The 21,691-nt window shown below is 45.5% G+C and overlaps 1 protein-coding gene across 3 annotated transcripts in view; it reads right to left on the bottom strand.

The window, feature by feature from the left end:
- The window catches only part of wwc3 (WWC family member 3), a 202,521-nt gene that overhangs the window by 12,053 nt on the left and 168,777 nt on the right, over window positions 1-21,691 (bottom strand). For all 3 annotated transcript variants that reach the window (XM_060833413.1, XM_060833414.1, XM_060833415.1), the window contains exons 11-17: window positions 20,594-21,159; window positions 16,624-16,744; window positions 15,316-15,393; window positions 14,157-14,243; window positions 10,650-10,842; window positions 9,256-9,420; window positions 3,158-3,306 (exon numbers count right to left, since the gene is read on the bottom strand). In XM_060833413.1, coding sequence (XP_060689396.1) covers window positions 3,158-3,306; window positions 9,256-9,420; window positions 10,650-10,842; window positions 14,157-14,243; window positions 15,316-15,393; window positions 16,624-16,744; window positions 20,594-21,159 — 1,359 coding nt within the window. The remainder of the gene's footprint in view (window positions 1-3,157; window positions 3,307-9,255; window positions 9,421-10,649; window positions 10,843-14,156; window positions 14,244-15,315; window positions 15,394-16,623; window positions 16,745-20,593; window positions 21,160-21,691) is intronic.

Below are 21,691 nucleotides of genomic sequence, written 5' to 3'. Positions count from 1 at the left end.
AAATACAGGCATAAAGTCACCTGCTTGCAGTCACTAGGCACGGCCCCAGTCAACACACAATGTCTCAAACTGCCTGGGATTTTCTGAAGAAATCTAACGAGTTGACAGTCGAATGAATTGGTGATGGGGGGACTTAGCAGAGACCTTCCAATATGCAATCAAGTGGAGTCCAGTTGACAGGCAGGGCAAGGCAGTCATGGGTGGCAGGTAGATTGGGGGCCACAATTTTCACAGGCCTGCCTGTAGACTATGTACAGAGAGCAGAGGGAGGGAGGGATGCAGCAGCAGTAAGCCAGTGAGAGACTGGCTGCGGGGACAGGAACAGTGGCTACATTTCAGCTCGGGATGGCAAGGGCATGGAGGGTGGATTCTGCTGCCAGTGGACAGTATAGCAACCACACGAAAGAGGCAAGACTGGAGCCAGCCGACAAGATCAGAGGAGGAGTGGCCACACCAACAATGACGCAGCACAAGAGACCATTCAATGCCCAGAGGTCTGGTACAATAATGACATTCATGATGGCAAGGTGGTAGTCCTGCCTCTCTTACCCAGGATCCCTGAGCTGTTGGGAGAGGTAGCTGACCCCCTGCTGAGGCAATGATTCCCCAAGGACCACAGCATACAGATAGTTGCAACACACAGGAGAACGGTGTCAGAGGTGCCGACTACACAGGGTGAATAGCTGCTCGAAGCGGCACAGGCTGATGGCCACTGCTGCGGGTGCCCAGCGGGGATTATATATTTCTGTCAGTGAGCACCTTTATCAAGCTCCAATCTCCTGCCTGTCCCCAAATCCTTGTACGTGATTTCTTTTTTTCTCAAGTACCATCCAATGGCCTGCCGCATTGATGCTACCTCCTCCACCTTTCCACACAGTGCATTCCATACCTTAGCTGCTTGCCGTGTGAAAACGATATTGCTTCTTTTGCACATAACTTTAAATCTAGGACCTCTCGTTCCTCTTCGTTTTATGAGCAGGAACAGCTTCTCCCTCTCTGCTTTGTGTGGCCCACTCATGATTCTGAAAACCTCAAAACCCTTGGGATAATTTTTTTTTAAATAATTCTGATTCGCAAGATAACTAAGTGAGGTGCCACAGGATATAGTCCTCAGGCCCCAGCTATTTAGAAACCATCTGCACAAGGCATTAGGGAATCTGTACTTGGTACAATTTTGGTCCCGTTATGTGAGGAATGAGCTGGTTGTATTGCAGGCAGCTCAGAGGAGGCTCACCAGACTAATCCCAGAGATGAGAGGTTTGTCTTACAATGCGAGACTGAGATGAGGCCTATTTGTAGTTTAGAAGAACAAGAGGAGATCTAATTGAGGCCTAGAAGAGGTTTGACAAAAGTAGAGAGAGAGAGGACGTTCCCTCTTACGCGGCAATCTAAAACGAGAGCTCAGTCTTTGGATAAGCAGTGGCAGATTTAAAACAGATGAGGAGAAATGACCAAACTCAAAGGGCCGTGAGTGAATCTGTGGAACGTGGTGGATGCTGTGGCATTCAGTAAACCTGAGAAGGAGGTAGGCGGGTTCTTGACTAACAATGGGGGTTGTGAAGAGCAGGCAGGAAAAGTGGCATTGAGGCTGAGAGAAGATCAGCCATGATTGTATTAAATGGCGGAGTGGGCTCCAGGGGCTGAATTGCCTAATCCTGCTCAGAGTTCTGTTTAGTCAGATCCCCTTTGCTAACCTTCTCCTCTCCAAATTCTTCAATCTATCCTCATCACTGAAGTAATTCCATGACTGTGGCCCTGAACAAACAAGGAGCCCTTTGCTTCCTTTGAGAAGAGAGGATTTACAGGCAGTCCATGAAACCTCCTTGTGTCCAGTGTGAAATGGGGGCCAATTGCCTGCTCTATCGTCCTCAGTTGTCTATCAGTTGTCGGGTTGTGTGCTCCTGAATGGCCCAAACAAGTTGGCCAGCAGCTGCAGATCATCGTTTCACCCAGTCCGCCCGCCTCCAGACCCATCAGCATGGAGCTGGGGGAACATTTCTGCAGACTGAGCCTTCAAGTCAAGGCAATGAGCTCTCGGTCTGCTGATCTGATCAAGTGGAGAACAAGTGGTCTCATCCCTTTACAATCCCAAAAGGGAAAAAAAAACAGCAATCACATCACCTTTCAAACTTCACGTTTCCACGGAAAACATGCTTAACTTACACTTAGCATTCCTCCAAATCCCAGTTCTCCAGGCTGCTGTTCATTTCTATTCAGCTCATCAGCCTCTCCCACATTAACATTCCCCTCTCCTGCATTACTTCACTCTTTCAAAATGCATTTATTAAAAGCAAGATTAAAGTTTACCAAGTTAACATGTGATTCATACTCCCAGGAGATTGTCACAATGAGGCACTTTCCCCCCTCAGGTTGATGCTAATGATTTAAACTATTATGTTATTCCAAGCAGGTGAAACCCAAACAGGAGGAGTCCGGTGCGTAATGCAAGGGACACAGACTTATTCGTTCCGTGTCTTTAACCATCAGCCCCTTCAGTAAACATGCACAAACCCCGCTACCATTTCATTGTTTCACTGCATGGAACCAGGGCAGGTCTGAATTGACAAAGACACTCGAGTGCGGCTGTCAGAACTGACCAGTAGTGGTCAGAAGTCTCATGACAAGGTCAACTGCATACCGCTGACCACCGGGCCTCAGTGCTCAGGATCGCACAGCATCCAGGGACTTGCTGGAAACACTCAAAGCCAAGTGGACCCTGCACCCCCTTGTTCCACAGTGGGGATTGCCTACTGGTGCCCAGCCTGTGGGCTGCTCTGTATCGAAGGGAGGTCTTTCTAGCCAGGTTCACAGGCTGCGGGAACCTTCCTCACCACACGTTCTCCAACCCACCCCCCTCCCCCGATTGCCCGTATTTTTCCTGTGAACTTTTACATCTTCTATGGTCATACACACCTCCTCTGGGATCGATCTGCTGTTTCTCTACTTGTCCTTTTATTAACCCTTTCACATCAGTACTTTTGCTGGTTTGGTTTTGCCATCTACTGTTCCCTTATTGCTTTTTCCTTGCTATCTCCCTTCCCTCGCTGAAAGCCGTCCAGTCCTGACCAAGCTTGGTGACAGAAACATCGACTCGGTTTTTTTTCCCTGTCTGCAGATGTTGCCCCACCTGCCAGGAATTCCCAACATTTCAACGTACCTCTCCGACGCAGCTTTGGTTTTCTCTTCCTTCATCTCCTCCTGGATTTCCTCCTCTGTACATTCCAACTTCACTCGCTCCTCCGCTAACTGTTTCTCCACTGCCTCCAACTGAGCTGTGGTCCTTGCTAGGAGCATTGATACAGCATCCTTCAGGTGGACAAAACACATATCAGCACGGACCATGTGTGTCCACCCAGCAAGACATCCAAGCAACAGAGGTAAAGAATGAGTGAACATTTACAACACACCTCTCATGTCTCTCCCAGCATTGGGCTGGAGTCGAATGTAATCGCTAATTTGCGCAGAAAAGTACCACAGTCAATGGGATACTTCTCCAGTTATTGACCTGGGAGTATCAAGGTCATGATTTCAAGGATGGGGGATGACAGAAAGCTCAGCAACGTAGTAGCCAGAGCAGCAAATAGTAACAGACATCAAAATAACAGACAGTCACATAGCACATGACATTTAATGCAGAGAAATACAAAGTCATAGAGATGTACAGGGAAACAGACCCTTTGGTCCAACTCATCCATGCTGACCAGATATCCCAACTCAATCTATCCCACCTGCCAGCACCCAGCCCATATCCCTCCAAACCCTTCCTACTCATATACCCATCCAAATGCCTTTTAAATGCTGTATTTGTACCAGCCTCCACCACTTCCTTTGGCAGCTCATTCCATACACACACCACCAGTCACACAAGGAAGAAGAACTTGTATTAATATAATACTGGCCACAACTTCAGTACATATAGCTATTGGAGTGATCACTTTTAGCATTAGCACTGTTGTACTGTTGGAAATCTCCCACAAAACTTTGTCTCGTTCTGTTTTCTGGACATTGGTGGCATCCAAGATTCTCAATGCAGTGACAAGTTGGTGATGTGGCAAATCTGCTCTTGTTCAGGATACTCAAAAGTGCCCACTTTACAGGGTTACGCCTATAAGGATGTTACCTAATCGGATCAGCATCTCCTATATCTACTTCATGCACAATTAGGTTAATACCTCCCAGTTTATTTCCGCATATCTCCCCATGTGATAACTCCAGTCATTTCGATTTTCTTGTGGAAATTTATCCCAATTTTTGACAACTTCCTCATTGTCCAATTTGATTTGAGGAATGTCTAATTCAAAATGCTCTGAACTTCTGTGCTGTAATCATTAACACCTTCTCCCCTTGCTTTCCTTTCCTATCAAAATGCCTTTTGAGCAAATTCACATGACACACGCTGTGAGATTTCTTCCTGTCTGAAGTCCTTATCAAGTAGGTCACCTGACTCAATTTCTTCTCGATTTGATAAGGTCCACTAAACCTTGCTTTTAAAGGCTCATCTGTCACTGGAAGTAACATATTATCTTATTCCCCAATTGCAAAATTGCAAATTTGTGATTTCTTAGTGATACTTTTAAATGCTGTCTAACCAATTCTCCAGCTCTATTTAATTGTTCTCTAAAATTTGACACATACTCCAAATGGATGATCTCTGAATTCTGACTTATTAATTTCTCCTTAATCAATTTTAATGGTCCCCTTACTTCATTCCCAAAAATGAATTCAAATGGACTGAATTTAGTTGATTCAGTTGGTGCATCTCTGATTGCAAAAAGTACAAAGGGATCTCTTTATCCCAATCATCTGAATAATCCTGACCATAAGCCCTCAACATGGTCTTTAGTGTTTGATGCCATCACTCTAGCACTCCCTGTGAGTCCGGATGGTACGCAGTAGATTTAAATTGCTTTATTCCCAAGTTATCCATAACCTCCTTAAGTAGTTTGGATGTGATGTTGGGTCCTTGATCTGACTGGGTCTATATTGGTAGCCCATATCTAGTAAAACATTTAAATAATTCTTCTACAACCCTTTTAGCTGTGATGTTGCGTAATGAGATTGCTTCTGGAAATCCAGTCAACACATCCATTATTGTTAATAAATATTTATTCTCACTTTTTGTTTGAGGTAGGGGACCTACACAATCAAATCAAGACTTTTGTGAAAGGTTCCTCAAATGCTGGAATAAGTATTAAAAGTGCAGGTTTTATTGCCTGTGGTTGTCTGATCAGCTGATATGTAAGACATGTCTGGCAAAATTCAACGACATCTTTGTGTAGTCCAGGCCAGTAAAAATGTCTTTGTATTTTAGCCTGTGTTTTCCTCACCCATAAATGTCCTCCAAATGGTAGCTAATGCGCCACTCACAGTACCTCCTTTCTATACCCTACTGGCAAAACAATTTGATGAATATCTGCCCATGTCTCATCTGCTTGAATGTGTGATGGTCTCCATTTCCTCATTAAGACGTCATTTGTTAAGCAATGACACACAGGGATGCATTCACTTTCTTTCTCAGTAAATGCATTTTGATATACTTTCTGCTGTTATTCAATCAGCTTAGCAGAGCTAAAGATATGTTTATGTATTTGCTCCTTCTCTGTTCCACTTATCTGATCGAAGAAAGTTTTGCATTACACTATGTCAGCCTTATCTGTGCCTTTTGATCTCTCCTGTTTCAGCTTGTGCCTCTGTGATCTTGTGACCACACAATCAGGGAAAATTCTGGATAAACATCTTTGATCTCTTCAGTTGCCTGTGTCTCCAATGGCTTTTCAACTAGAGTAGGCAGTACACCCACTGATGAATCAGCTATATCATTCTCAAGGACAAATTGTAGTCCAGTTAGCAGTACCTTTTTCTGGCAGTAATCACTCAGCGGTACATATCTCCTCATCCTTCAGCATCACAGACTGAGAGCATCCTGTGTCCCTTAATATCGTAACCTCTTAATCTACTACTCCTAACCCATGTGAATAAACTTTACCCTTGCATGTATATTTTTTAAGCAGATCTGTCACTTCCTCCTTAATCAACCTCCGATCATCTTTTACACTCTGAGGCAGCTGTCTAACTTCCCTTGTGCTTTTTGTTACTAGTCCAACAAAACCTTTGGGCTTGTCTGATTTTCCTACATCTGGTTTTCTCCTAGCCTGCCAACACTATGATTCCATGTGGCCCACTTTATTACAATGAAAACACTGGAGCTTTTTAATTTCTTTGTCCCCTTCAAGGTGTTTTTTTAACCCTGTGGTAAATTATCCATATGACCTTCACTGAAATCTACTTTTCCCTTTCCATGTGAGGATTTCTCTTTGCCCAATTTCTATCCCTCATCGACTGAAATGGATTCTGGAAGCCAAACCCCTGTTTCATGGACCAGCTCATAATCACCAGCTGTTAACCTTGCTGCTTTAAGTCTCTGCTCTTCCACATGAGTTCACATTATTTCCACGCTAAGGTTATCTTCAGCCTTTATCTCCAGCCTTTTAAGCTGACTTTCCTTTTTAATTGTCAGTTTTTGAGATTCAAAAGCTCTCTCTTTTTTCTTCTCTTCTGCTTCTAATTGTAACTCAAACTGTTTCACTTCTGTTGCCCTTTCCTTATCTCTTGCCTCTAACTCAAGCTGCTTCATTTGCAATTGAATTCTTGCCATCTCTATAGATTCTGATGGCTTCTCCAGTAAGTTTAAATGCTGAGTTCCTGCTGTAATTATCTCTCCTTTCCTCACAGTAACAGGCAGATCCAAGCCCAGTTGGTCTGCTAATTCCTGCAGCTTGGTCTTATTCATGTTCTGCAAACCTTCCAAAGTCACTGCTTCCATTTCCAGAAAACTTTAGGTGACTGAAAGAGTCATTCCTATCCCAAGCTCTGTCTACCCAACCAAACCAACACCCGAAATAAAGACACTAGCACCTACCACTCACTGTTTAAAATCCCGGACGAGCCCCCAGTCCATTATGGACGAAGCCAGACTATTCAGAACATTCTTAAGCAGGCAGCCCTAGACCATAACTTACAATTTGTTTCAGTAAATGTACAGTGACCTTTACCCAGAGTGAGACAGCTAGGTTGACTACTCTATTTTAAAACAGGCAAAACATTTATTCACAAAATTACATAATAAAACACAAACAAGAGAATAAAAAATCCCTACAGAACGCAGTCTTATCCAAACTAGACTTAAGTATGCTGTTCTGAATATATACAACAGTCCCGATATGCAAACTCCCTATAAAATCCAGTATAATGGAACACATGCTTCCAGGTTGAAGTTGAAGGGCAGAAAAGCGAGAGAGAGAGAGAGAGAGAGAGAGAGAGTTTCCACGTTTCCCAGTTCAAGACTGAACTGAAACTGTCCAACTCAGCTAGAGAGCTGACCAGTCCCCTTTCTTTATACAGGTCACTTCTAAAACATGACCACTTTGGCCTGAAGTCTCATCTATTTACATAGAAACAAAAGGCCTCTCAAAATCCTTTTCAGCTCTGTACCAAGTCGGACTGATCGGAGCTCGGCCTGGTTTATTGCCCCTTTGAGAAAAATCAAGGACAGTCTCTCCTTGAGCCAAGGAACAGCTTTTAGGAAAAAAAGGGACTAGCTTTGTGACCCTCAAAGAATTCAATAAGGTTTGTGAGGCATGACCTGCCTTTCTCGAAGCCATGCTGACTATCTGTACTCAAGCTATGCTTTTCCAAATAATCATGAATCCTGAGTCTCAGAATCCTCTCCAATAATTTGCCACCACCGATATAAGACTGGTCTGTAATTCCCAGAATTATCCCTATTCCCTTTCTCGAACAAGGGAATAACTTTTGCCACCCTCCAATCATCTGGTATTACTCCAGTGGACAGTGAGGATGCAAAGATCATCACTAAAGGTGCATTAATCGCTTCCCTTGTTTCCCATAGTAACTTTGGGTATATCCCGTCTGGCCCAGGGGACTTACCTATCCTTATGTTTTGCAACATTTCCAGCACAATTTCCTTCTCAACATCAACCTATTCAAGCATATCAGCCTGTCCTCACAGATGATAATATCCCTCTCAGTTGTGAATACTGAAGAAAGGTATTCATTAAGGAACCTCCCTGACCTCTTCCAACTCCAGAGACAAGTTCCCTCCACTATCCCTGATTGGCTCTCCTCTCACTCTGGCCATCCTCTTGTTCCTCACATAAGTGTAGAATGCCTTAGGGTTTTCCTGCATCCTTAATTCAAACCTCTCACCATTGCAGTTTGTGAATCAGTGTTTGGTTTCAAAGGAAGTTAGCAAAGCACCAATAGGAGAAAGGTTTCCCCAAACTTAGGAGTTGAAGGAGGCTCCCATTGGTTCACTTGCTGTAAATATTATTCACAAAAAGAAAAGACCTGGCATCAGTACAAGCCTCTCCCTAACTGCTCACTAACATGCACCCTGAAAGTTTCTGTCAGTAATCAGTCTCTGCCTCGTAGCATAGGTGACTCCAATCCCACATCAATATTGTCAGAGCAGAATAGAATAGAATCCCTACAGTGTGGAAACAGGCCCTTCGGCCCAGCAAGTCCACACTGACCCGCCGAAGAGTAACCCACCCAGACCTATTCCCCCAGCCTATTACTCTACATTTACCCCTAAGTAATGCACATAAAATGCACATCCCTGTGGGCAATTTAGTACGGCAAATATACTTAACCTGCACATCTTTGGATTGTGGGAGGAAACCGGAGCACCCGGAGGAAACCCACGCAGACACAGAGAGAATGTGCAAACTCCACACAGACAGTCACCCAAGGCTGGAATCGAAACTGGGTCCCTGGCGCTGTGAGGCAGCAGTGCTAACCACTGAGTCACCGTGCTGTCCTTGATTCACAATTGTCATCTTAAAATGACTGTAAAATCCCTCTGCAAAGTTGCATCAACTTGGCTCCCAGAAACTGGATTACCACAACCAGGGATGGGTTATAAGTGCTTCCCTCACCACTGACTCTTATGGCCTGTAGGGAATTGCTTTGAAAATAGTCCAGGAAAGATGGCAGAACATTGCTGGATTGCCAAGTTTCAAAAGGAGATTCACGTTACGGAGAGCTAACGCTTGGTGTCTGACCTTTAAGCACCCAGAGACACAGTTACTCAGAAAAGCACGACCCTACTTCCTTCCCTGTTAGAGTGAATCAAGATAGATTAGTACATGGTTGAAAATGTGTTGCTGGTTAAAGCACAGCAGGTCAGGCGATAACCGAAGATTTTAACCTAGATTAGTACATGTTCAACTTTACCTTCATTTCACTGTCGGTCAGCTTTGCAACAGCTCCAGTACTGTAGCCTTGCTTGCTGGTCCTTTCGGGTATTGTGCCCATACTACTGAAAGTTAACAGTTGATACCAATGGAGCAACATTTCACCTGGTCTTTCAATGTCGGCCAGGCTTATCTGAACAACTCCCTAGAACAGAAGAAACTCGTTGAGAGAGATGCAGGCCAAACACAAAGTTTAACGCATGTTCTCTTTAAGCCCCATCCTTATCATGCCGTTGGGTTACTGTGGTTCAGAAAGCTCAATGCCTGACTGATCAGCCCATTCCACAATTCCCCACCATTATCCTGTGTGCACTGTCTAAGCAAGGCACCCAGCAATCTGCCCAGCTTTCTTCAGCACCACTGGCTCTCTCACCAAGAAAGAAAAGGGGGTAGTTGGTACATGGGAGTACTGCCACCTCCAGGTTCCCCACCAGGCGGATCTGGGTGTCTATGGTCTTTTCTCCATCATCGCTGCTAACTTTCAAATAATCAGAATGGATTCACACTTCAACTGTCTGCAGATCAATGGAATCCAGAATCAGACCACATGCACACTAGGCAGCGGGTCTCCCTCAGGGAGACAACAAAACAGGTTTCACAGTAAACTGACAGAGAAACCAGTTCACACTGATCCCATTTTCCCAAACTAAACTAGTGCCACCTGCCTGCTCATGGCCCATATTCCTCCGAAGAGAAAGTGAGGACAGCAGACGCTGGAGATCAGAGTCAAGGTTAGAGTGGGGCTGGAAAAGCACAGCAGGTCAGGCAGCATCCGAGGAGCAGGAAAATCGACGTTTTGGGCAGGAGCCCTTCATCAGGATACTCCAAACCTTTCCTATTCATGTACTTAGTCCAATGTCTTTTAAATGTTGTAACTGTACCCACATCCACCACTTCCTCTGGCAGTTCACTTCACACACAAACCACCCTCTGTGAGAAAAAGTTGCACCTCACGTCCTTTTTTAAACGTTTTCCTCTCACTTTAAAAGATCTGCCCTCTGGTTTTGAACACCCCTCTCCCCTAGGAAGAAGACCTATTCACCTTATCTATGACCCACATGACTTTATAAAACTCTTAAGGTCACCCCTCAACCTCCTATGCTGCAGTGAAAAAGTCCCAGCCTATCTTCATAGCTCAAACTCTCCATGCCTGGCAACATAGTGGTAAAATATTTCCTGAACCCTGTCCAGTTTAAATAATATCCTTCCTATAATGAGGCAACCAGAACTGGATGCAGTACTCCCAAAGAGGACTGACCAGCGTCCTGTACAACCTCAACACGTCAGATATGAACACCTGGAGCTAGTGTAGACTCGTGTTAAACTTGCAATGAGTGGGGGAATCAATACCTGGAAACGGCAGTCAGCACCTACCAGTAACTCTTCCTGCATTTGCTGGTCAATGGAACATATATCCAGCTGCACAGTCTTCAACCTCAACATGCTGGGTGCCACTGGAATTTGAAACGATTCATTGAAGGTCATTAGCGCCTGAACCTCTAAAGCCTTGGAGCAGAAGGTAAACAGTGTGCCGGGGTCAATCGGAAGCAACGAGGTCCGTATAAACCTGCAACGAGAACTGAATTATTCTTGTTCACAGCAGATTTTCAGTTTTAAGACACAACTTGAGTATAAGCCCAACACCCAGCAACAACAGTGGTCCAGATGTCATTGTATCCTCTGCTGACTACCATAAGCATCCAGACAGGGCCCAAGGCCACCCCACTCACTGTGTTCAAGTCGGGCTTTCTCTGCAGAAAGTTAGACCTCAACATATGACATCAAAGGCTCCGTTTCTCATCTGCTTTCCTGTTAAATTTGATGCTGCCAGTCAATAAAATGACCGCTCCTTTCACACTGGTCTGCAGCCTCTCATAGTGGGTGTGAACCGAAAGGCGACAAACAAATTTACCAGAGGGCCCACTGCAATCCTGTTCTCTCCAGAGACAGACCCTGACTGGATGTATTCCTGAAGACATGGTCATGTGACTTGATCACATGGCATTCAACCACATGACACTGCTTCAGAGTTGCTTGACCACATGATGCTTGCTGCAGTTTGTAAACATCCTTATGGTTACATAGAACATTACAGCACAGTACAGGCCCTTCAGCTCTTCATATTGCACTGACCTGTGAAACCAATGTGAAGACAATCTAACGTTTACTATTCCATTTTCATCCATATGCCTATCCAATGGCTATTTAAATGCCATTAAACTTGGCAAGACTACTACTGTTGCAGGTAGTGTGTTCCATGCCCCGACTACACTGAGTAAAGAAATTACCTCTGACATCTGTCCTATACCTATCACCCCTCAATTTAAAACTATGTCCTCCTGTGCTAGCCATCACCATCCAAGGAAAAAGGCTCTTCCTGTCCACCCTATCTAACCCTCTGATTATCTTGTATGTCTCAATTAAGTCACCTCTCAACCTTCTTCTCTCTAACAAAAACAGCCTCAAGTCCCTCAGCCTTTCCTCGTAAGACCTTCCCTGCTTGCAATTGTCTGCAATTCTCCAAACGTGGCCACACTGGAGCTTTGTTTGCTGCAGCATGATCTCATGGTTCCGAAACTCAATCCCTCAACCAATAAAAGCTAACACACCGTATGCCTTGTTAACAACCCTGCAAATGTGAATACGGCAGATGGAGATAAAAGTCAAGAGTGTGGTGCTGGAAAAGCTCAGCAGGTCAGGCAGCATCTGAGGAGCAGGAGAATCGACATTTCCGGGGAATGAGGCTGGAAGGGGTGGTACCTTTCCCCCCCATCCCATTCCCATTTATCTCTCCACCCCCCGAGGCTCCCAGCCTCATTCCTGATGAAGGGCTTTTGCCCGAAATGTCAAATTTCCTGCTCCTTGGGTGCTGCCTGACCTTCTTAACAACCCTACCAACCTGGGTGGCAACTTTCAAGGATCTATGTACCTAGACACTGAGATCTCTCTGCTCATCTACACAACCAAAAATCTTAACATTAACCCAGTACTCTGCATTCCTGTTACTCCTTCCAAAGAGAATCACCTCACACTTTTCCACATTAAACTCCATTTGCCACCTCTCAGCTCAGATCTACAGCTTATCTATGTCTCTCTGTAACCTGCAACATCCTTCAATACTATTCACAACTCTAATGACCATAGTGTCATCTGAAAATTTACTAACTCATCCTTCTATGCCCTCATCCAGGTCATTATATAAATGACAAACAACAGAGGACCCAAAACAGATCCTTGTGGTACCCCACTAGTAACTGAACCCCAGGATGAATATTTCGCGTCAGTCACCACCCTCTATGTTCCTTCAGCTGGCCAGTTACTGATCCAAACCGTTAACTTACCCACAATCCCATGCCTCCATATTTTGTGCAATAGCCTCCCATGGGGTACCTTATCAAATGCCTTACTGAAATCCATATACACCACATCCACTGCTTTACCCTCATTCACCTGTATGGTTACCTTAGTCTCAGTACCACCATGATCTGAATAGACCAAAGGCTTTTCGCTTTCAAGGTGAAATGAGTAGCAATTCACAAATCTGAAAGATTTAAATAACATTTAAACAAAAACTATGAATCGACCACTAATGTGGCAATTGATTACCATCGATGCAACAAGAAAAATATAACCCTCATACAAAATCCAAATACTGCAGATGCTGGAAACCTGAAACAGCTGAAACCTTGCAGCAGCTCTGGCAGCATTGCAGCTGGTCATTCCGTTCCTAAATGCTGTCACAATTGCTGAGTATTTCATTCTTTTTTGTAATCCATTTAAGCAGCTCATATTATAAGCTCCTGTACTATCTTTTGGCTTGTTACAGCATACCACAAACAATAGACAGAACAAATTAAACCAAAACCAAATCTATAATCAATTGTCTTGACTCCCCAACCTGCACTCGGGGAGGTGATGCCCAACCTCAGAGCGGTCTAACAAAGTTGCCTAATTCTGAAACAAAACACGTTTTTGTAACAGCCCATACCAGAGGCAGACACAAAGAACTAAACGTTTACACACAGGTCAGGAACAACAGTGTCGATCGTAACAATGTGATCTTAAATAGACATGTCCTAGTTGGGTTGGAGATCAGCCCAGTGCCACTGAATGCTAGCCAGGATTAGCCAGGAGGGGGCAGCTGTCTGCACAGTGTAAGTGCCAAAGGCTAATGGTGGACCTGATGGGGCCTGGTGCTACCTTCTGTGAGGAGGTAGGCGGGTGGCTTGGTAACCTGACCAAGGCCGAAGGTAAACAAAGGGACCAATGGAAAAGGTCAAGCACACAACCAGCTCCTGAAATCAAAATGAAACTTTAATTTCACTTTGAAACTGGACAACCAACGTGCCTGGAGTGGGCAATCCCAACGCTGACGAGTTTTTGCCCCTGTAACAAACCTCGCACGGAGCAAGTCTCGAACGCTTTTCCTGTTTCCCACCACTCACCCTATCTTGGAAAACTGCGCCATTTCCTGGAGCTAGGAGATCCCAGTGTCATCCTCCAGTATTTCAAATTGTGCCCACGACCCTTCCTGACCCCAGTGAAAACAAAACTCCTGGTTGAACCCTCATTCACTCCAGTTTGTACATTATCATCTCCCCACGCATGTTTTGACAGCTTTATGACCAGTCACGTGAACAGAGGAGAGATTTCTACTCATTCGCTCAGTGTGGACACCTAGGGTCCCCCATACAAGGGCTTTGATCTCAATACAACTTACCTCTTGGTTCAAAAGTGCCATTAGCATTGTGTTGGATATTAAAATGCCATCCAAAGTCAACACTGGCACTGGACTCTATCAAGAAACAGGTCAGTCCTTAAACATGGTCAGAAAAAGTCCACCTTTCATGATCAAGGCTTGTATTATCGTTTCCAACTTACACTCTGTTCCCATCTTTCACCTGTAGGGCAGTGAGATTCCGCAACTGAAGGATGTGAGTGATCAAGCATTCCTCCCGGTGATCGTACCTGAAGATACAAATGTTTTGTGAGCGTATCTGCCAAAGAAACAAAAGGCCTGCATTTGTAAAGCGCCTTTCCCAACCCAAGCAAGTCCCAAAGCACTCTGCAGCCAATTCTAAAGCCTAGTCACTGTTGTAATAAACTGCTGATAGCAGGGTATTACTGCCAGACATCTGAGACTGATTTCAAATCCCCAAGTGACTGCAGTGTATGAACGTACATTGTCTGGATTATTAGTCCAGTCACCTCGCAGTTAAACTGCTACGTTCTGATTGTGCTTTGTTACTGATGCAGAACTCTTAAAGGACATGACGTTTCATGTGGATTGCTTCATGCTTTGATCGTCCAGAGGTTGGATTTCTATTGACTCATGTTTTTAAAGCTGCTTAACCTGACAGCAAGGAACAGAGGGACAGTAGTGGCCATTCAGCCCACCCTGCTGATCAAACATTTCAATGCCTGTTACCCACTCTATTCCGGAACCCTTATACGCCATCGACAATCAGTAAGTCAGCAATCCCTACTTGAAATATAATTCAAAGACTGAGCTTCCACAGCTTCTGGAGAAGCAAACTCCAAAGCCTCTCCGAATAAAAAAACTCTCCTCATCTTGGTCCCAAGGGATATCCCCCTTATTTTAAGTTAATCGTGCCCCCAGTCCTGGTCTCCCCAGCGAAGGTACAAATCTTATCCACTGCTCACCTGGTCTATCCTTTCCAAGATTTTGTAAAGTTTCAATAAAATCTCATTCTTCGAAACTCTAGAGAGTACAGGCCTGGTTTGTCCAGCCTCTCTTCACAGGACAGTCCCACCATCCCAGGAACAAGTCTGGTGAGCCTTTGTTACCCTCCCTCTCAGACAATAATAGCTCTCCTGAGACACGGAGACCAAAACTGCGCACAGAGCTCTACGTGTGGTCCACCCCAGTTCCTACACAATAGGACCAACTATTGCTGTGCAAGCGCAACGGCGTTCCTGAGAATTCTGCTCAAAACATCTAAGGAAACACACCTCCCAATAACTGCAAACAAAACAGAGCTAATGTCACTGAGCGAGCCCGGTACATTTAAATACTTACACAAGTCCCATTTTAATTTGTGGAGGGTCAAAGGTGATGGAACTAGTATCGTACAGAGTCTCGTCGGCATCTTCAGGCCTGCAAATCCAAACAAATGATCACAATAAATACCAAAGCAACCTCACAATCTAATAAGTCACAGTTATTATAGAGGCGTGTCTGCGCCGTTAAATTAGTGGTCGAGCGAGCCTTAGCTCAGTGGGAGTACTCCAGCCTGAGTCAGGTTACTGGTTAGAGTGCTTTGCAGACAGCTATGACTGAACACTGAAGAGTGTTCCTGTCAAGGGGCCGACCTCCCATCTGGTGGGATTGGAGTAATGACTCACACCACAGGCCCTGCACGTTACGTCTCGTCTGGTCAGACTAACCACACGCCCACATCATGGATCTTCCTCACAGAGTGCGATTTGCCCAAAGTAAATGCAGTGCAAGACACGAGCTGGGTCCTACTGCCTCATCAGGAGAGGGAGGAGAGAGAATAGTCTGATCACTTTGTCACTAAGCGATCTGTATTACAGCTGAGCAGAATGCAGGGGGATGGACCCTTGCTACTGGTGATTTGCTGCTCCCTTGTCCCCCCGAGACAGATACTGCATAATACAGGCAGAAAGCCCCATAGAATAGCAGGGCCCCCTGTCACCGTAATGGGCAGCCTCAATAACGTGGCCCATTCCAACCTTACAATTGGTGGAACAGAAATTGCAACCATCGACAGCTTCTCTCAAACAGGACCAACCGTGGTGACAAAACATACCACTAAAGGGACAGCCATTGCTCAGACCAAATTGGTGGGTGCGCAGGGTATCATAGTAATGGCCAGAATTACATGCAGCACAGTCTGCACAAGCAACAAGGTGGCCACATAATGGCGCCTCTCACAGCTAGTCAGAATCAGGAGGGTAGGACGTCCTTGGAAAACACCAGCTGGAGAGTGATTAGATTTTTTTTTAGATTAGATTCCCCTACAGTGTGGTAATAGGCCCTTCGGCCCAACAAGCCTACACTGACCCACCAAACATTAACCCACCCAGATCCATTCCCTTACATTTACTAAAGCACCTAACACTATGGGCAATTTAGCATGGCCAATTTACCTGACCTGCACATCTTTTGGACTGTGGGAGGAAACTGGAGCAGCCGGAGGAAACCCACACAGACACGGGGAGAATGTGCAAACTCCACACAGACAGTTGCCCGAGGCTGGAATCAAACCTGGGATCCTGGCATTGCTAACCACTGAGCCATCATGTTCCCCCCACAATGTGTTCCACCGACCTGATTTGGCACAGAAGATGATAATGTCATCACCTTTTGCCTAATGCTTCGAAGACTCCACTGTCGGTGGCGACAGAATCATCTGAAAAACCTGTGGAGACTCTCCTCATTCTTCGGCCTGCTTTAAGAGCGCTGTCAGTACGCAGGGTTACCACTGCAATAAAGGAGGGAAGACAGCATACATTAATGTGATCCTCAAGGCATGACAATTAAAATACAGGGGAACTGAAACCTCACCTTGGGTTTATTAGGAAGGTAAATCACTGGGAATGGCTTCAGTACCTGAGGGACACATGCACCAGTAAAGTCTCCTATTCATCCTTAAGGCACACGTCCAAGTCTCCCAGAAACTTCACTGATCTGCATTTACATAGCACCTTTAATGCACCAATTATTCTCAACCTACTTTACTGCATTGTCATCAAGGAGTTGGCTTGTCAACAAAAGATTGACCAATAGAAAATTATCACAGTCGAGCTGGGTCTGGATTAACTTACCGTGGAGTGAAAGGAGAACTCTCCGTCAGCATGTGATGTGTTAAGTTGGTCAGGACATATGCATCAAATCACTGCGTCTTTTTAAATCTGGGACCTCAAATACAACATCTCTTCTGAAACCAGACTACTGGGGCCAATTGTGATGAGAAACATAACTTTCTGAACAGGTGACGTAAGTGATGGAGCATTCCAGAGATGATGATTGCCAGGAGAAGAGAAAGGAGGGGAAGCAGAGACCAGCCAGGCCTCCGTAAGGAATATGAAGGAGAACACAAATCACACGAACTTTCCTGATCCTTGCTCTGGAATTGTCCGTCATCCAGGACTAAATCTGCATCACGATTGCAACTGCATTGTAGAACCTTGACTTTTACATCTGCATGTAGCCAGTGTTTTGTTCACACTGCGAACAATGCTGCTAAAATGGAACAAACTGATCATCCAGCCACAGGCATCCAACTGCAGGGAGGTTACAAAATAAATCAAGCCTCATCATTCTCAAAATCAATGTGTGGCCTTTACAGGAGACCACCACACGGTGGCACCAAACATCCAGGGCTGACTCACAATCATGAATGTACTTTGTAAACATCACTCACACATTGGCATGTCATTACATTCTCCACACAAACTTTTTGTTTTTGAGTTGGCAGAAATTAACCAGAACTCCAAATTAGTCTGTGTACTGTTAGCATTTTCTTCCTTGTAATCTTCTCATGGATCTCCATAAACATCATTACCCTCACCTATATATAATGCATGATAATGAATTAAACGGACACACACGAGTAAACCAGGTGAGGGCCAATGTATTCAGCCTTTAGAAATACCATTGTTTAACTGTCCCAGAATGTACGTGTCTCTAATGACTTTTGGTCTGAGTAAAGATCGGAAAGATGTTGTGAAACCCGACAGGGTTCAGAAAAGATTTACAAGGACGTTGCCAGGGTTGTAGGATTTGAACGATAGGGAGAGGGTGAACAGGCTGGGGCTGTTTTCCCTGGAGCGTCGGAGGCTGAGGGGTGACCTTATAGAGGTTTACAAAATCATGAGGGGCATGGATAGGATAAGTAGACAAAGTCTTTTCCCTGGGGGGGGCGGGGGGGAGTCCAGAACTAGAGGGCATAGGTTTAGGGTGAGAGGGGAAAGATATAAAAGACACCTAAGGGGCAACTTTTTCACACAGAGGGAGGTGTGTGTGTGGAATGAGCTGCCAAAGGAAGTGGTGGAGGCTGGTACAATTGCCACATTTGAGAGACATTTGGATGGGTATATGAATAGGAAGGGTTTGGAGGGATATGGGCCGGGTGCCGGCAGGTGGGACTAGATTGGGTTGGGGTATCTGGTCGGCATGGACGGGTTGGACCGAAGGGTGTGTTTCCATGCTGTACATTTCTATGGCTCTATAACACTGTATGATTGTCACATTAATTGATGGTGTAAATCAAATGACAAAGTCTTGACATCTTCTGTGCTGAGCAGCTGTGACTGTGAGACTGTTCCAATCCAGTGTACACCCAGTCTACATCCAATGCCTATGCCCCATATCTACCTTGTTGCATCTTCTGTTGGAAAGCCCTGAAGACAGCCATTGGAATATTCCCTCTGCCACCCTGACCAGGGAGATTTTAAACACATTACATACCAGGGAGATAGTTTACAGTGAGATCTTCAAAAGGATATTGGTACGAAACAAGCCATTGCAGGATATAAATCCACATTACCAAAAACTGTATTGAAATATGTCATAGTGATTATTACAAATTATCGCAAATTGTTAATAACACAGAGACCGACCATTTGGCCCAATGCTGGTCTGATGGATCTCGCCTTCTTAAACTTTGTAATTTAATCCTCTCAGAATCGGTTAACTAAAAATATCCTTCTACCTGCAGCTCTCTCAGGGAGATTATTTTGCTTCCCTTAAATGCACCTTTATTATTTGCCACAACTGTTATACATGGGAATGAGATCCACATGCTATCTGGCTAAAGGCATTTCTTCTGAAATATTTACGGATTTCTTATTTTTGTGGTTTCCAGTTCAGACCTTGCCTGTAACTGGAAACATCTTCTCTCGAGCTACCTGAACAAACCTTTATGAAATCGGCAGACCCACTATCAGCTCGCTCCTCAGTCACTTGTTTCTTTGAGAACTTGGCCCCAGGCTGTTCAATTGTCTCGAAAGATAGAACTTCCCAGTTCTGACATTATTCGAGTAATTTTTTTGTTTGCATCATTCCGAATGCTCCTTTCTACAACAATGTGGAGGTGCCAGCGTTGGACAGGGGGTGGACAAAGTCAAAACCCACACGACACCAGCTTATTGGCCAATAGGTTTATTTGAAATCACCAGCTTTCGGAGCTCCCGCTCCTTCCTTGGGCAGCTAGTGAGAGAGAACACATCAGCCACAGAATTTATAGGAGAAGATCAAAGGTAGGGGAATGGGGGACAGGGGGTGTAGACAGGAGAGGGGTGTGAGGAGGAGGGCGAAGTGGAGGGGGAAAGAGGGGTGTAGGGAATAGAGGAGGGGGAGTAAAAGGGGGAAGGGGGGAATGGGGAAGCAGGGTGAGAGGAGGGAGAGTGTGTGCGTGAGTGTGGGAGGGAGAGAGAGTGTGTGAGAAAGACAGTGCGGGTACATGCACTCAGAGAGAGAGAGAGAGAGAATGCATGCGTGCTTGAGAGGAATGTGTGTAAGTATGTATAGGAGAGCGTGTGCGCGCATTCGAGGGAGAATATACCTGTTAGAGAGAGTGAGTGCGAGAGAGAGAGAGAGAGAGAGAGAGAGCGCGAGAGGGGAGAGAGAGAGAGTGTGTATGAGCGTTTGTGAGATAGTAGTGGGGCTACTTGTAGTGTGACATGAACCCAAGATCCCAATTGAGGCACAAGTTGTATGCCCTTTTGATCTTTTACTATAAATTCTGTGCCTGATATACTCTCTCTCAGTGGCTGCCTGATTAAGGAATGGGGGCTACGAAAGCTGGTGGATTCAAATAAACCTGTTGGATTATAACCCGGTGTTGGGTGATTTGTTTTTTGCCTTTCTACGAGAAGTGACTGAAATTGTTCACTGTACTCGGAGCGTGGTCCAACCAATCTAAAGGTTAGATACAAGTTTGACATCACTGCTTTTTTCAAAACTACTCCTTGAGAGACAAGCCCCAGGACAGAGGAACCTCGGTTATCTGAAGGACACGGGAAGGGGGTATTTCATTCGGTTAATCGAACGCTGGACAATCGAGGCTCCTCTGTACTGTGTTGGCTTTTTTGTGAAACAGCCTGAATAAAGTACATTGCTATTTTTAGTGATCCATGTATCGGTCATCCCTGGACACTTGCTTCCTCCCCAACATTTACTACCCCAAAAGCATTTACCAACGTCCTCAGCAAGCGAACGTTTAACTCAGCTAATCCGTTCTGGGTACTCAGATGGGCGTGACCGAATCCAGTGTCGAGCAAGTACCGAATGCCACGGAAAGGAATGCTACGTTTCAGAGTTACTGTACCTCCTGCACCCTGCACTGCCAGCCTCGCTCTGGGATCCACATCTTGGCAGAGCTTGGCATCGCTGAGTGAAGCTCCAGCCCCTTGCGCCGACGCAGCCTCCTGCAGATCATGGCAGACCGCCTGGGCTTGGAGTCGGAGATGCTCAGAGTCCGACCTGCCCAGCAGCTCCTCAAACTCCTCGTTCATCTGGGCCAGCGGCGAGTCGCGGGAGGCGGAGAGGTACGGCGTGTCGAGCGGGGAGCTGGGTGGTGACAGCGAGGACAGCGAGGACCTGGAGGACAGCGACGCCAAGGACTGAGGTGGATCCAACGAGCGCCGCGGCTTGGTCAGTCCTAAATGGTCGATGAACGAAGGGTCCTTGGCTATGGTGTCGAACGGAAGCAGATCGAACTGCAGATAGCACCCCAAATCAATCGAAGCATCAGTCTCATATTGTGGGAGGCCGTAAATGTCAGTAAAACTGACTGAGCTTAAAGACCCTCGACTGGAGGCTAATGATCCACAGCTGGATGCAAGTGAACCTCTACTACTGCTGGATGACACCGTGAGTGAACTAGCTGTTAAGCTGCAAAATAAATAATATCGTTTTAGTTACACGTGTGAGATCACAGGATACTGATAATGATCCCTTATTATAGTCCGGACACCACACTTGCATCAATGTACCCTTGCCAGAAGGTAAGAGACCATGGACTGAGCACAGGGAAACTGGATTGGCGTAGATTGGGGTTTGTTGGTTAGTACAGACACAAGAGGCCAAACTGCCTGTTTTTACGCTGTATCAGTCTATCCCATTCAACAAGAACAACTCCTAAGCACCTCTGTTTACATGGAAAGATGAGGTTTAGATTAGATTACTTACAGTGTGGAAACAGGCCCTTCGGCCCAACAAGTCCACACCGACCCTCTGAAGCGCAACCCACCCATTCCCCTACATTTACCCCTTCACCTAACACTACGGGAAATTTAGCATGGCCAATTCACCTAACCTGCAAATTTTTGGACTGTGGGAGGAAACCGGAGCACCCGGAGGAAACCCACGCAGACACGGGGAGAATGTGCAAACCCCACACAGAGAGTCGCCCGAGGTGGGAATT

This window comes from Hemiscyllium ocellatum, chromosome 12 (assembly GCF_020745735.1).
Source record: "Hemiscyllium ocellatum isolate sHemOce1 chromosome 12, sHemOce1.pat.X.cur, whole genome shotgun sequence".
NCBI lineage: Eukaryota > Metazoa > Chordata > Chondrichthyes > Orectolobiformes > Hemiscylliidae > Hemiscyllium > Hemiscyllium ocellatum.
This window is presented reverse-complemented; position numbering and strand designations above follow the sequence as displayed.